This window comes from Pholcus phalangioides, unplaced genomic scaffold (assembly GCF_987345545.1).
Source record: "Pholcus phalangioides strain wild (caught in Gottingen) unplaced genomic scaffold, Ppha-v1.0 ptg000172l_1, whole genome shotgun sequence".
In the NCBI taxonomy this organism is placed as follows: domain Eukaryota; kingdom Metazoa; phylum Arthropoda; class Arachnida; order Araneae; family Pholcidae; genus Pholcus; species Pholcus phalangioides.
The window spans coordinates 6,734,354-6,750,513 of record NW_028301637.1 but is presented as its reverse complement, the minus strand read 5'-3'; the positions used below and the strand labels follow the sequence as shown (position 1 = coordinate 6,750,513).

Genomic DNA, 16,160 nt, shown 5'->3' with positions numbered 1-16,160 from the left:
AAAAATCTTGGACAATCCCGGAAGCAAACTGATCGGGCGAAAATCATTCGCAAATAGACTTATCTCCCTAGTTTTTGGAATGACTTTAATAATGGCATGTTTCCAGCTATACGGAAAATGACAAATTTTTAACATACCATTAAAGATGTTTACTAATGTGGTGATAAAATTAGATGGAAGTATCTTGAAAGCTGTGTTAGTAATATTATCAAACCCAGGGGCCTTTTTTTCTTTAAGTCCTTTAATTGTCTCCAGGATCTCCTCACGATCAGTGGGAGCAGCCGTCAAGATGTTATGTGCCTGGTTGTTTTGTAGAAAGTTGTTAACCACCTGTTCAAATTGTGTTTCTACAATAGGCGGTTGGTTACTATTTGGTGAGAACTGGTCTTCATATGTATTAGCGAATGACTCCGCTATCTCTTCATTAGTGTATACAAGACCATTTGTACCATGTATTCTGTTGATGGCTCTATCAAGAAAATTATTCTACTGTGATTAATATTGCTCATGTTTTCGAGGAAAAAAGTTAATAGCATTTTTTTTTTTGAAATATTTAACGTCGAATTATAAGGCGTAAATTTTGTAAAAATTATTTATTTGTATTAAAAATTGTATTAATTAATATTTCTGCAAATAAAATTTTTGGATTATGATTTTTTAATTTTTTTTCTAGTTAAAACATGTGACTAATATTTCTTTAATAGATGGCAGCATATTCTAATAAAAATAACATTTCTGGTTGAAATGTGAAATATATACGAGTTGTTGAATATTGTGGTGACGTTGACAAAGGGCTCGCGAGCTCGAAATTGAACACGAGCATCGAGTACTCTGGCTACTTCAGGGAGTACCGTGGTGCTCAAGAGCAACGGGTTGAAGATATCTGCACTATTACCGCACATGTATATTATAAACTCCATTTTCTTCGGCGTCGTTGGAACCTCTTTTAATCTTTTAAAGGCACTAATTTAATCTCACGTTAGTGTTTTTTTTAAATTACGAAACTAAAGGAAAATACGATTAGAGCTCTATCCAGTATGCAAAGATTCTTCGTAAATTTGTCAGACGCTAGCCACGTTGTGAAGTGCCTAAACAAGACTTCAGCAGTGACATATCAACAGGAGTTTCTGAATATTTCCATCAGTTCTGCAATTATTCCGGAATTGCCATCAATTCTGGAATTATTTCTGAATTTTCATCAAAATGCTTCAGTTTTTTCTTTACATTAATTCTGAATTTCCACCAATACTGGAATCTACGTATATAAAAACGAATGTATGTCTGTTTGTCCTTTATGCATTACTACACCATTTATCCGATTGCCATGAAACTTTGGGAAGTTGTTGAGTACATTCCAACGAAGAGGTTTCTAGCATAGTTTTTTTTTTAAATTTTTTTTTTCCTTTCCTTCATTTCCTTGAATTTCCTTTCTTCTGAGATCGCAGCAACGCGCGACGGGTAAGCTAGTTATTTATAAATTTCCATCGATTCTAAAATTACTTTTGAATTTTCATCAATCCCAGTTTGTTTTTATCATTAATTCTGAATTTCCATCAATTACAAAACTAAATCTGAATTTCCATCAATTCCAAAACCACTTCCGAATTTCCATCAATTCCAAAACCACTTCTGAATTTCCATCAATTCCAAAACCACTTCTGAATTTCCATCAATTAAAAAACCACTTCTGAATTTCCATCAATTAAAAAACCACTTCTGAATTTCCATCAATTCCAAAACTAAATCTGAATTTCCATCAATTCCAAAACTACATCTGAATTTCCATGATCTGGGACAGTGTTGTTGCTCACTTGAGTGATGTGGACCTGCACTGTGGGCCGCTTAAGTGCTCTGTAACTGTGCCGTAAGTCACTTAAAGGATCTGTAAATATGAAGCGGGCTGTTTAAGTGATCTTAAATGTGCCGCGGTCCGCTTGAGTCATCTGATAATGATCGTGATAGTGATGATAATGAATGAATCTTTAGATGCCGATCCCCCCACCACGAAATATATAAAATTAGGGCCAAGAAGAGCCTCGACATTATTTTCGCACCAGGCCCCTGCGTCTGATAAGAGAGGCCCTGGTCTCAAAAGATCTCTGAACGCACTGGCTCCCCCGCATCGCCAAGGATATGGAAGTAGAAGGCCTGTTCGGTGGTCAATTCAAGGTGAATCGAAATGTGGATAAAAGAATCGGCTTGGTGCGCAAAAGTTGTCTTTTAAGCATACTAACATACATGCAACATTTTTTCAACTTCAATTTATTTCTTCCGGTGCCCCAAGACACTCAAATATTTGCCAAAAATCGATTTTTATGCACATTTTGAATTTTAAAAAAATGAGTTAAATAATCGATTTCACAGGGAAAATAGTACAAGCAGAGAATGAGAGATCATTTATTGTTTATTATTAAATGTATAAAATTATTTAGTGTTGTAAAAGTTGGAAGCCATGGTAAAAGTTGGAAGGAATGGTGAAAATAGTCATGCCGTAGGCGAATGCATCTTTCAACTGCATTCGCCTAGTTCTGAGGCGTCGGAAAGTGTGTGTGGAGAAAGAAGAGACACGACTTCATATCGAATAGGATAAAGATCAAGAAGCCATAATATCAAACATTTTAATACCAAAAAAGCATTACAACATTTAGAAATATGTAAATCTTCAAATTAATGCAATTAAGAAAACCATTATATAAGTTTTTATGATTTATTGCTTTGATTTTTAAATTTATACTTCGCGTAGTATTATAAAATTATTATTATTTCTAAGTTTATACTTTCAATGCCTGAATACTTTTCAAAATTTATAAACATTTTTCGTTAATTTAAAATTTTTAATGCTTTTTCATAAAAGTGTGAATTTTTAAATATTTTTGGGGCGCTTGGGCCACCGGAAGATATGAATAGATTTCAATAAAAAAAATTACGCAAACTGATATACCCAAGATACAACTTTCCCACCTCCAAGCCAAAAGTAGTCCCGAAAAAAAATTTCCTATACTTTTCGATCCACCATTAGTGGCCATATTAAAGTGGCCAATCAGTGTATATGTTACGGTAAATGTGATAAATCCGATTATTATATATAATGACCGGTTATTATGCATCGAGTTAGGTCGAGTGTTTTGATAAGTTTAATAAATTTCCCTAAATTTTTACCGCAATTATGCACAATACCCAAGCGTCGCGTCATTGGTAAACATTACAAATCGTACTATATGATACACTATACATGATGATTCATACTTGTATTGCATCATTATATCGGTGTACGACAATATTCATCATATATACGAGACTCATTTGGATTTTTCTTTCATATTTATCAAATTTACCAATTACTCTACGTTAATTATGCATAATCACAGACAAAGGCGATAAATATAAAGTACTTATCAAATGTACCAACGACAATTAATAATTATGCGTAATCTCCGGTAAAAATTATAAAATTATCAAACTCACCGACATGATTGATAAGTATGTATGATAACCGATTTATATCACATTTACCGTAACATACAGTATTCCTCTTTGTATCAGAAATTTAGTTATCAAGCTTCGTGGGCAGGGCCGCAACTGAAGGGGGTGCTGGCGGGTTCTGTGGGCCGCGTGCCACAGACCAGAGGGGAGGGGCGCAGATTTCACCCTTCAACCTCTTGTTCAACCCTGTCTTTGGGTCCCCGGATTGCTGTTGCAAATGAAAAGTCCGCGCATTCAGACTGATCGGTTATGATCAAATAATTTTTGATTTTAGCGTCATCTAGGGAGCTTACAAAAAAGCTATTGTAAATTATTTATATTCAATCAAAATTGAGAGCAATGCAATCTCTCCCGGAGCTAATACAGTCGAATTCCGTTATAACGAACGCCAAGAGACCGGAGGAATCACTTCGTTAAAACGAAATTTCGTTATAAAGGGATCCCAGGTTACTTAGCATTGTTCCGATGTAAACTTATTTGGGGGATTATAGAAAAGTGTTCGTTAAAACGAGATTTTCGCTATAACGGTATTCGTTAAAACGGGATTCGACTGTAGTACTAATCACGTGAGGCAGTGGCGGCATTTTACCAGTCGTTAAAATTTAAATTAATTAATCGCCAGAAACCATTAATTGACCAAATTCCCGGACTTGTAAAAAAAAAAACTTTCCCAATTCTCACATGCACTCACACATTTTAACACATACATTACTCCCTTGTCTTTCACTTCACATGGGGCCCCGACCCTTACGCTCTCTTATGGGCTCGAAATAGAGCCAGTCACGGGCTTTAAACTTCTGATTCTGGTTCTTGCGCGAAGGATTGGAGGGCGCGGTGTTCAAGAGCGCGTTGTTATACATTCTCGCGTGCGCTCTTTCCCGCACGAAAGGCGGCCCCGTTCAGAATTGTGCGTGTAAAGGGAAGCGTGTGGCGAAATTCATACGCTTTTGCGTGGCGCGTGGATTTTCGGGGAAGTACAACACTCCACGTTCCTGGCCCACAGTTTTTTCCCGTTGGCTGATCGAATTCGGTTAGCGCGGAAAAAATATCGATTTCAAAATCTTATTATTACCACGTGAATTATTCATTTTTAAAAATGATTTCAATAATTATTAATTGAAATTACTGTACAAATTTACGGTAATTTTTTTGATTTAATTGATAAGAAATCTATATAAACTGAAGAGCCAAAAAAACTGGTACAGGCATGCGTATGCAAATAAAGAGATATGGAACCAATCAGAGTACGGTTCTGCGGTCGGCAACGCCTATATAACACAACAACTGTCTGGCATAGTTGTTAGATCGGTTACTGCTGCTGCAATGGCAGGTTATCGAGATTTAAGTGAGTTTGAACGTGGTGTTATAGTCGGCGCACGAGAGATGGGATATAGCATCTTCGAGGTAGCGATGAAATTTGGATTTTCACGTACGACCATTTCACGAGTGTACCGTGAATATCGGGAATCCGGTAAAAAATTAAATCTACGACATCGCTGCGGCCGGAAAAAGATCATGCAAGAACGGGACCAACGACGACTGACGAGAATCATTAAACATGACAGATGTGCAACCCTTCCGCAAATTGCTGCAGATTTCAATGCTGGGCCATCAACAAGTGTCAGCGTGCGAACCATTCAACGAAACATCATCGATATGGGCTTTCGGAGCCGAAGGCCCACTCGTGTACCCTTGATGACTGCACGACACAAAGCTTTACGCCTCGCCTGGGCCCGACAACACCGACATTGGACTGTTGAGGACTGGAAACACGTTGCCTGGTCTGACGAGTCTCGGTTCCAATTGCTTCGAGCTGATGGACGTGTACGGGTATGGAGACAACCTCATGAATCCATGGACCCTACAAGTCAACAGGGGACTGTTCAAGCTGGTGGAGGCTCTGTGATGGTATGGGGCGTGTGCGGCTGGCGTGATATGGGACCCCTGATACGTCTAGATACGACTCTGACCGGTGACAGGTACGTAAGCATCTTGTCTGATCATCTGCGCCCATTCATGTCCATTGTGCATTCCGACGGACTTGGACAATTTCAGCAGGACAATGCGACACCCCACACGTCCAGAATCGCTACAAAGTGGCTCCAGGAACACTCTTCTGACTTTAGACACGTCCGCTGGCCACCTAAATCCGCAGACATGAACATTATTGAACATATCTGGGATGCCTTGCAACGTGCTATTCAGAAGAGATCTCCACCCCCTCTTACTCCTACGGATTTATGGACAGCCCTGCAGGATTCATGGTGTCAATTACCTCCAGCACTACTTCAGACATTAGTCGAGTCCATGCCACGTCGTGTTGCGGCACTTCTGCGTGCTCGCGAGGGCCCTACACGATATTAGGCAGATGAACCAGTTTTTTTGGCTCTTCAGTGTATATAAAAACGAATGTATGTATGTCTGTCTGTTTGTCCTTTATGTATTATTACTACACCATTCATCCGATCGCCATGAAACTTTGGGAAGTTGTTGAGTACATTCCCACGAAGGGGTTTCTGGCATAGTTTTTTTTTTCCTTTCCTTCATTTCCTTGAATTTCCTTTCTTCTGAGATCGCAGCAACGCGCGACGGGTAAGCTAGTTGAGAAATAAAATTTCTGTGATCGTTAATTTTTCAAATTTTTATTGTTTCGATTCGACTTTCATTTGTTTCTTCGCCTTTAATTGCTGTAATTAGCTCTTAACTACAATTTCTGAATTTAATTGGTTAGATTGGTTACACAGCCGCCTGACAGTCGAGTGGTTAGGGAACTAGCTTCTCATTGTGCAGGTCTGGGTTTGAATCCCGGTTCGGGCATGGATGTTTACTAACGCTAACAAATTCCCTGTTACGGTAAAAGCCCGAAAAACGCCTTCACACTCTTGAAGGCGGTTCTGAAGGCGACAAATGGAATAGCTTACCCCCGGGGGTCGTAAGTTCTAACACAATTGATTAAAAAGGAATACAGGGTGTTTCAAAAAGAATCATCCGATTTTAAAAAAAATCATAACTATTCAGCTTTTAATCCGTTTTGATCGAATTCTCAGCCACCTCGTTGGGCATTTTGCCTGTTGTGGCGTTGTATTTGTATTTGTATAATGTATAGGTAGGAAGAGGGAAATCTCGAGTTTCACGCAGTTGCCGACAGGTAGCGCTGACGCTCTTCCTTCGGCCGTAACTTCGGTGTTTGTCAAGATGGCAACTGCACAACAGAAATCGTTTTGTGCTCTAAGCTTCGTGAAGTGTGAGTCCGTAACAACTGTTCATCGTGCTTTTCGTCGACAATACCCTGGTGGTGAACTTCCTACCGCTCAGAGCATTAGGCGATAGTATAAACGATTCCGAGACAAGGGTTGTCTGTGTAGAGGGAAATCCCCTGTCCGTCCCCGAATGTCAGACGAAAATATGGAGCGCATCCGACAGTTTTGCACGTAGTCCACAGAAATCCACTCGCAGTGGATGCAAACATGCTCGCAAAAGTTTGGGACAAATTTGACTACCGTATAGACACATGCCGTGCATCCCAAGTTGGACATATTGAGCACCTTTAATTTGGTTTGTAAAAAAACTTTATATGATTAGCCATATAATATAAAATCAATCTTAAGTGTCTATGCTCAATATTTTTCGTAATACACGCATTTCAAATCGGGTGATTATTTTTGAAACACCCTGTATATAAAAATAATTCTTTTTTTTCCTCCGAGTTGATAATTTTTGGTTAAAACAATCATTCTAAATACGAAATAAATGGGGGTGGGGGAGATTATAAAATTTATTCCAATTTGACCTTGAAAATCGGTTCATACTATTTGTTAAAAAATTGTTTACTAAACGGTTATGGCAAATACATTGTAATTAGATATTAAAAAAAGTACAAGAAAAAGCAAAATCGCATAGTTTTAATGAATGTATATGTGTGTGAATTTAGACGTGCAAATATGCGTGTTTGTAAATATATGTGTAATGTTTACGCTGCATTGTACTGATGTTCACAATAGGTAATTTAATTGTACCACTGTATGATCTTCACAATGAGTACCTTAACTATACACGGAGCATAGCAAACAAGGGGATATGGTGTTTACTGGTGAACCGTTCATTGACCCTAGAGGAGTAATTCCAATTAGAAAAAGTTTCCAAGTAACTTATAGTACTCAGATATGTCATTCATGTTTCAAGGGGTTGTACAGTTATTAAAATAAAAAAAGAATTCTTATACGGACATCCTGTGCTCAAGAACCCAATTACAAAGTTGTTGCCATGTTTCTCAGAAAACTGCGTTAAATGCGGGTGAAACTAACGCTGTTTTTTCCCAAATTTCATCCGTTTTTCGAATTCGAGAATATCTTGGGGAATATTACACTTACAGACATGGAATTTCTTTTTTTTTTTGGCATCAGAAGGGACAGGGCATCAACTTTATAATTGGGTTTTGAGGCACACGGGGCTGTATAAAAAAGTCAATTTTTTTTTTTAATGTCATACCTCCGTTTGCTATGCACGCTGTATAACTGTATGATCTTCACAATGAGTAACTTGACTGTATACGGTACACTGAAATCGTAAATTCACGAACATATATACAATATGACGTGTGTATTTATATAAGCTGTTGCTTGAAAAATATTCGAAATTCTCACCCTGTAGCCTGCTGGAAGGACCTTCAAACTGCCTTGAGGTCACAAAGTGTATGTTCTTTACGTTTATATGTTTTTACGTATCTATTTACAGTCGATGCGACTCATAACAATCACGGATGATGGAATCATCCTGTATCATTATCACTTTTACAAAGAACGGAACGGACCAATATCATAACACGGGGGGGGGGGGGGAGAAATTCGTTTATAGTTATCGTTACTTCGAAAATGTTATCCATTTTTTTCAGTCGAATATTTTTTTTTTTTTTTTTTTTTTTTTTGCGCATTCTGAATTTAAGTTTTACCAAACTTATTTTTTCCCTTAAGTTATCGTTATCAGGCTGCAAAACTATGTGGGAGGCTAGAAGGTGTTTTGCTCAATTGACAAACGTACTCCATAAGCGGTCCGTAGTAATCATCGTGATCTATGTACGTGCGGAGCTGCTTTTGTGCAATGGTTTTCCTATAGTGAAGGCAAATGTATGAAAAAAAATCTTGTTCAGTTCTTGATCAGTTTCCTTTACAGTACAGTAAAATCAGTCTTTAATAGAACCTGTATTAACCAGAAACCTGTCTTCAACGGGAAAAAAATCTTGGTCCCGTGATTTTAATGCTAAAATACACATTAAAAAACCTGTATTCAACGGAACCTGTCTAATGCGGAAACGGAAAGGAAAATTGTATGATTGAAAATTGATTTGAAAATTTCATATAAACACTACAGATTTTTCCCAAACCGACCAAGGGAATCACACAAAATGTTGAAGTGCTCTACCGAAATTTTTTTATGCAATCTCTGCTTGCATATGTATGTGTGTGAGAGAGACAGAGAGAAATTGTTACAAAAGTTTTCGGAAAAGCACTTTTTCAAGGTGAGAAGCCAGTGCAAAAGTTGAATTTCCAAAAGATATATGTAAGCCGTACAGAATTGCACGTAAGCTGCTTTCCGTGAACGCAGTGCCGAGGATTACATAAACCTAGACGACGACGGACAAACTGAACCAGACACGACTAATATAGACACCCTTATTGAAAATTTTAGAGAAAGCCAAATAAGAAGATGAGGTGAATGTCGTCATTTTCAGAAGAAAAGACAATGTAAGGTGAAGTTTTATACAGGACCTGTCAAAACCTTCAAAAATAACTGTAGAAATTTTGATTTATAGCATAATGACTCTGGCATTTTTTGCATTATTTCTGAAACAATACTATTTACTGAAAGTCAGGCAGCGAAGAACGTGAACTGCATACAGAAAATACTCTGTTATTGACCATTGGAAAAAAAAATTATTTACAGTAGTGTTTTAAATTTTTTACTGACTATGTGGCGATGCGAATAGTTAATGTACGTAGTGGACAGTATATACAGTCGAATCCCGTTTTAACGAATACCGTTATAGCAAAAAAAATCTCGTTTTAGCGAACACTTTTCTAATTCCCCAAATAAGTATCCACAGGAACAATGCTAAAACCTGCAATTCCTTTATAACGAAATTTGATAAATATTTAATAATTAATTATTGCTTTCTAATTGATTATTTTATTTATTTACTTTATTTTTCAGTTAATTTATTTTTATTTTATTTCAACTTTTCCGAGATCGTTACATAATTTTACACATTATGGCAATTGATCCACTATTAAGCGGAAACTGGTGTTGAACGTAAAAAAAATCTCGGTCCGATGTGAGATGAATAAAGTTGAACCCCGATATAACAAGCTTCAATTTAATGAATTCCTCGATTTAATGATTTTTTTAGAAGTTTATTAAAGTATATTTGTATTATTTTTTGCCTCGATATAACGATTTTTCTCGATTTATCGAATAAAAATGTTGGTTATAACTGATACGTTAAATCGGGGTTAGACCGCGTAAAAATAAGAAATTCGTCGTATCTGTGAGCGCCACAAAGTTTCAGTGTTCACAAGACCATGCTCTCTCATGTCTTCTATGGTCAAGTGACCTAAGGTTTCGGGCAGCATATTTCGCACATGCACGCGATTCCGTTGAAGACAGGTTTTACAGTACAATAAACATGCATAAATATACAGGGCGCCCATAGGGTTAAGTGTTGTTTAAGGCGTTCCCGTTTCAGGCGGCAACTCCCACATTTAGCGCAGTTATTACCACTAGATAAACGTTTCTCAACCTATGGTCCTCGGACCAGAGGTGGTCCACAGCCATACTCGATTATTAAATTCTAACAATGAAAAATTATTCAATTTTGTAATTGATATTAGCACGTAGTATTCAATGGGTTCAGCCGCTGTGGTGGTAGAGGGGTCATAGTGATAGACTCGCATAGCGAAGCCACAGTGGTGTTCGGCTGAAGTTGGTTTTTCTGTGGTTCCCAACTTAGAGGCGCAAATGTGAGCCGATCTCCCCTTTAAAAAGTCTCGCCACAGAGAGAAACAGGCCTACAACGGTAAAATCTTCAATTATTACACTTCACTAATAGTTAGAAAAATTAATGGCAGGTGGCATTACTAAATATAACCAGCATTAGGCAGAAGCAATGTTAATGTTGGGTTCACGTTATGGGATTGGACACGCACATTCCGACATCTACTAATTCGTTAGAAGTTCCTCAGTGGAATGTGGACGAAGTGCACGTTTGATTTAATAGTATCCAGTGGGTTCAAATGAAAATTCTATACATATTCATACTTAGGTTCACCATACATCATTCAAGGGAAATGCTGTAAATTACGATCCTAAATACGGGATATTACGCCAAAAAATTCATTTACGACAAATTTGCTAATTACTGCTAAAATGGAAATGTATTCGGTGAAAAAAAACATTCAAACGACAGGATGACCATATTTCATGGAGAAAAAATAAGGCGCATCGGGATCTTAAATACGATAAAATACTGGACGTTGCCAATTGTCCTCAAAAAAGTCGCCATGAGTCGGCAATATCCCCAATAGTAGTTAAAATCGCTGAAAAATTTACGAAAAAAACGTTGAAACTGACAGAGAGAATATTTGTATATAGTCATAATTACCCAATAAATAATGAAAACGCTGTTCACTTAAGATTTTAATAAACATTGCAAATTCAAACGAACATCGTTGAAAAAACGGGACAAATATATAAAAAAATTGAAAACAACTAAAAATACGGGAATATCCCGTAATACGGGACACACGTGGTCCGTCGAATTGTTTGTGACATTTTACTGGTTTTTTTCGTCCAGAAAGGTTGAGAAACGCTGCTCTAGATCATAGATTTCCAACCGGTGTTCCGCGGAACCCTGGGGTTCCATGAGAGCTTTTTTTGGGGGTTCCGCGGAATCAAGTGCTACGTATCCCTAAAAAATTTGAAACTCGGAGATCTTTTAAAAAAAAGAAATTCTTCTTACGGATGTTATTGTTCTCTATTTTGCATCTTGACGAAAAAGTGGTACATATTTTAAGAAATTCGGACCACTTTGGATCGCCAGACAACAGTGAAAACAGTAATTGTAGAGAGAGAGATAAACGGCTTTTTTCTCAGTCCAAGATAACATATATTTTCTGGATATTATGATCAGGTAAACTCGGAAAGAAAGTCATCCTTTCTCCACCGGGACTCGAACCTAGGCCCTCTTGCATTCCGAGAAAGCATGCCACCATCTACACCACTGGAGACATCACCCTGCATTACTTATCCCTTTTTATTGTCTTTTCTGTCCGAGTTCACCTCGGCATAATATCCAGAGAATATGTGTTTCGTTGATATCTTGGGCTGAGGAAAAGCCGTTTATCTCTCTCCCGTCCCACCTACTACACCAAACACCAACTCTGGCCATATCGCTATAATGTAATTTACTGACATTACAGATGGGTTGGAAATGAAGGCACTGTGTGGTTGCCTCAAGCTCGTTAGGGAAAACATCTTATCTATATCCTCCTCCCTCGGGTTTGAATCTGGGACCGTGACGGCAACCTTCAGTGGCAGACGAGCATCTTACCACCACGCAAATCGGACGCTACCGTCGCACCTGGTTCTCATTTCCTGAGATTAAGACAAGTTATTAATGCCTCTACTTCAGCAGGTTCTGTTTATGCACTTTGGTTCGTCGAACCTACAAGAACGAGAGTACCGCGTGACTGTCTCGTTTGAGCGGCCAAACCCCAGTTCAGTTCCAACATCGCGCAGGCGCGTTTTTTTCCCTATTACGTGGACAGCGCCATCCAGTGGTGGACGCTGTCGCCACAATTTTCCCATATAAAAGAACCACTTCAAAGCATAATCAACGGAGATAAATTAAGAGGGGGAACCCTCTTTCCCCCCCCCCCCCTTCAAACTTGGCTCCGCCGGCACTCGATCACTCGATTCGGGTATTCATTCCCAATCTCACCCTGCTGGAGTTTGTGCTGAGCGGGATAGCGGTGTCAACTCTGCATGTAATATGCATGTCCTAGGGGATGGGACTGGGGTGAATCACGTGACTGACCCGCGGCACATTCCCTGATCTCCTAAGTAACCCGCGGCACATTCTCAGATAACTTAAGTGACATCGTGTGGCATATTTGCGGATTACTTGCAAGACCTGTGCCACAATTCCATATCAATCAAGGGGAGCCTGCACCCCATTTCTAGATAACTGAAATGACTCGTGGCAAATTTCCAGATCACATAATTGGCCCGTGGTAAATTTACAGATCACTTTGGTGACCCACAGCACATGGTTCTAGAGTACTCAAGCGACCCGCGACACCAATGAAGTGGCCCGCATTTTTCGAAATGTTGGGAACCCTTGCGTTATGTTGTTTGTTTATGTTGAATTGTGATTTGAATTTCATCATTTTTTCACACTCAGAGTCACCATTTATATATATATTTTTTTCTTCCAGTGACGACTCCGGCTCTGGTGGGGATATGCATCGGGACAGCTTTCTTCTTCGTTTCGATAGCAGCCGTGACCTGTTTCTGCTACCGGCGCAGGTCGTCGACGAACGGCAACCGAAAGCTATCGTCAAGCTTCAAGAAGAACCACCCGGAAAAACCCCTGGTCTTGAGGAAACCCTCAGCTGTCAAGAGTCCCAGCAGCGGACCGGCAGGTCCGATACTCAAGAAGAGTCCCAGCCCGACTCAGCAGAAGCACCCGCCGGGCCAGAAGACACCGCCAGGATCGACGGACGTCGAGAAGAAAGGCGGGCTGTCGGGCAACGAGGACAACAACACCGTGACCGGCAAGAACCACCACAACAACAACAACATCAACGGGGACACCAACAACAGACACCAGTCGACAATATCCAAAGTCAGCATAGAGAACGAGAAAGACAGGTGTCAAGACAAAGAGAAGTTTAAGTACGAGACGGAGACAAAGGAGAAGGAAGTCTCGGACGAGAAGGCCAACAAGTTGGGAAAGCTGCACTTCAAACTCAAGTACGACACCGAGAAGCATGCCCTGCAGGTCACCATAATACGATGCTACGACCTACCGGCTAAGGACACCAATGTGGGAACGTCTGATCCCTACGTCAAGCTGCAGCTCCTGCCGGAGAAGCAGCACAAGGTCAAGACGAGAGTCCTGCGCAAGACCCTGAACCCGGTCTACGACGAGGATTTCACTTTCTACGGGATAAACCCGAACCAGCTGAGGGCCACGACGTTACACTTCGTCGTACTGAGCTTCGACAGGTACTCCAGGGATGACGTCATCGGCGAGGTCATCTGCTCGCTGTCGGGCGTCGAGTACGAGAGCCTGGAGAAACAGCTCTCGCTCACCAAGGAGATCACACCTAGGAATCTAAAGGTGAGCCATGCTTAAGGTGACCTTACTAAACGAAAAATTAATCCGCATTAATCGATGTCCGTCCCACAGAACGCGTGTGCGGAAAGTTCACCGCCACGCAGACCACCGACGTGACAATGCACCACAAGAAAAATTTCAAAAAAACAAACAATTCATTGACATAGTGAGTGGTGAGCAGGTGAATGATTGATGAAGTGAGTCAGGGAGTGAGTGAGTAGGTGAGCGAGCGAGTCATTTATGCAGACACTTGCGCAATCGCTTACTCACTCTGTTACTCGCACGGCTACTCACTAATTCTGTCACTCACCCACTCATACAGTATTTGACTCGCTCAATCGTGCACTCATTCCGTCACCGACTCTCTCAATAGCCTCACTCGTGCATTCACCAGTTCACTCATAATGGTCACTCAATCGCTCACTCACCCATTCAGTTTGTCACTCATTCAATCGCTCATTAACTTGTTAACTCACCTACTCATTCAATTGCTCATATGGTCACTCACTAAATCACACGATCACTCACTCACTTGGTAATTCACCTCCTCACTCTACCACTCATACAGGTACTACTCTCTCTCGGTCACGCATATAGTTACTACTCTCTCTCGGTCACTCATACAGTTACTATTCTTTTTCGGTCACTCATACAGTTACTACTCTCTCTCGGTCACTCATACAGTTACTACTTTCTCTCGGTCACTCATACAGTTACTACTCTCTCTCTCGGTCACTCATCCACTTTCTTGATCATCATACAGTCACTAACTCACTTGATCAGTCATACAGCCACTCTCTCGGTCATTCATGGCTTCACTCACTCGTTAGTCACTTGCTCACTCACTTAGTCAATCATTTAATCACTCACTAGCTTATTCGCTAGCTCATTCGGTCACGTACTAGCTCACACGATCACACACTTGCTCAGTCACTCGGCCATTCACTCACTTGACGAACTGTTGTCGGTGAATTTTCCATAAATTCCTCCCCGCTACAGAATACAGGGCCGTCTTAACAGCGCCATGAGTACCTCTGGGTCGAAGCGTGATTACGGGAGGGGGCCGTTAGCGGGATATAGCAACACCATCTACAGCAGAAGGCCTCCGCGTGAAGCTCGTAACATCACTGAAGAAAATCATCTCACCTATAGCCATTGGATATAGCAGGTACGCGTACGCCTTTTTTGTAGTACATCCAATAGCTATATAGGTGAAATGACATTCTTCAATGACGTCACGAGCTGCTTCGCGTGGAGGCCTGCTGTAGATGGCATTGGCTGTTGCCCAGACCAGCAAATCAGAAGAGGCGGTGAATTTGAAGAATGAGTGGTCGAGAAAGTTAATAGAATGGGTGAAAAGGGACAAAATTTGTGTAGCGCTCACGGGCGCTACGCCTCTATAAATACGCCTCTGCCTAGAAAGTGAGAGACTAGATCAGCGCGAGACCAAATGACAGACCTGGACAGTTTGCAAGCATGTCAATCACCTAGTGGGAAAGAAACCAGACGCACTAATGACCAGAAGAGTGATCTATAGTGTTTGGAAGCATGTGAGTAGCCCAGAGAGCAAGAACTACGTCACTGAGGGTGGTATTCAACGACAGGGTTTAAACTATAATCAGTTTTTTTGGAAAGGATATCAACACGGATTGGTCACAAGCATGTTAGTGACATACAGGGCAAGAGACCAGGTCAGTCAGCAACAAAAGAGTGGCATACAGAATGAGGCACCAGTTTGGTGGGCAAACAAAAGAGTGACCACACACACAAGACCCGAAGAACGTGGGCAAGCGTGTGAATGACCAAAAGAATAACCTACAGAGCGAGATACCACGTCCGTTAGCAACCTAGAGTGTTTACAAGCATGTTAGTGACCAAGGGAGTGACCTAGAGAGCAATAACATGGGCGGAGATACGGGGGAACGTGTCCCCCCCCCACAACGGCAAAGGTGGAGTCGACTGATCTAATGTATATATGTATATACGAACTGACATCATCATCATCGTGCCCCCCCCCAGCAAGAATGACCTTGCCCCCCCCCAGACTTCCAAGTCAATTTCCGCCTATGAGCAATAACCGCTGGTCCCAGTACGTATGAAGATGTACGTGCTCTATTCTTTTGATCAAGTAGGCACTATGCGACAAAAGAGTATCATACAGTGGGCGTGGCGTCATATTATCCAATGAACATTCACTACTTTGTTCCGACAGATTTTAAAGCACTTGACGACTTAAAATTTAGTTGCCTATTGAATCACTCAACTCGTGTAAACGGGTCTTAAC

General features: G+C 40.5%; 1 protein-coding gene across 2 annotated transcripts in view; it reads left to right on the top strand.

Annotated features, from left to right (window-relative positions):
- The window catches only part of Syt4 (Synaptotagmin 4), an 83,720-nt gene that overhangs the window by 44,246 nt on the left and 23,314 nt on the right, over positions 1-16,160 (top strand). For both annotated transcript variants that reach the window (XM_089255788.1, XM_089255789.1), the window contains exon 2: positions 12,972-13,879. In XM_089255788.1, the coding sequence (XP_089111914.1) occupies positions 12,972-13,879 (908 nt within the window). The remainder of the gene's footprint in view (positions 1-12,971; positions 13,880-16,160) is intronic.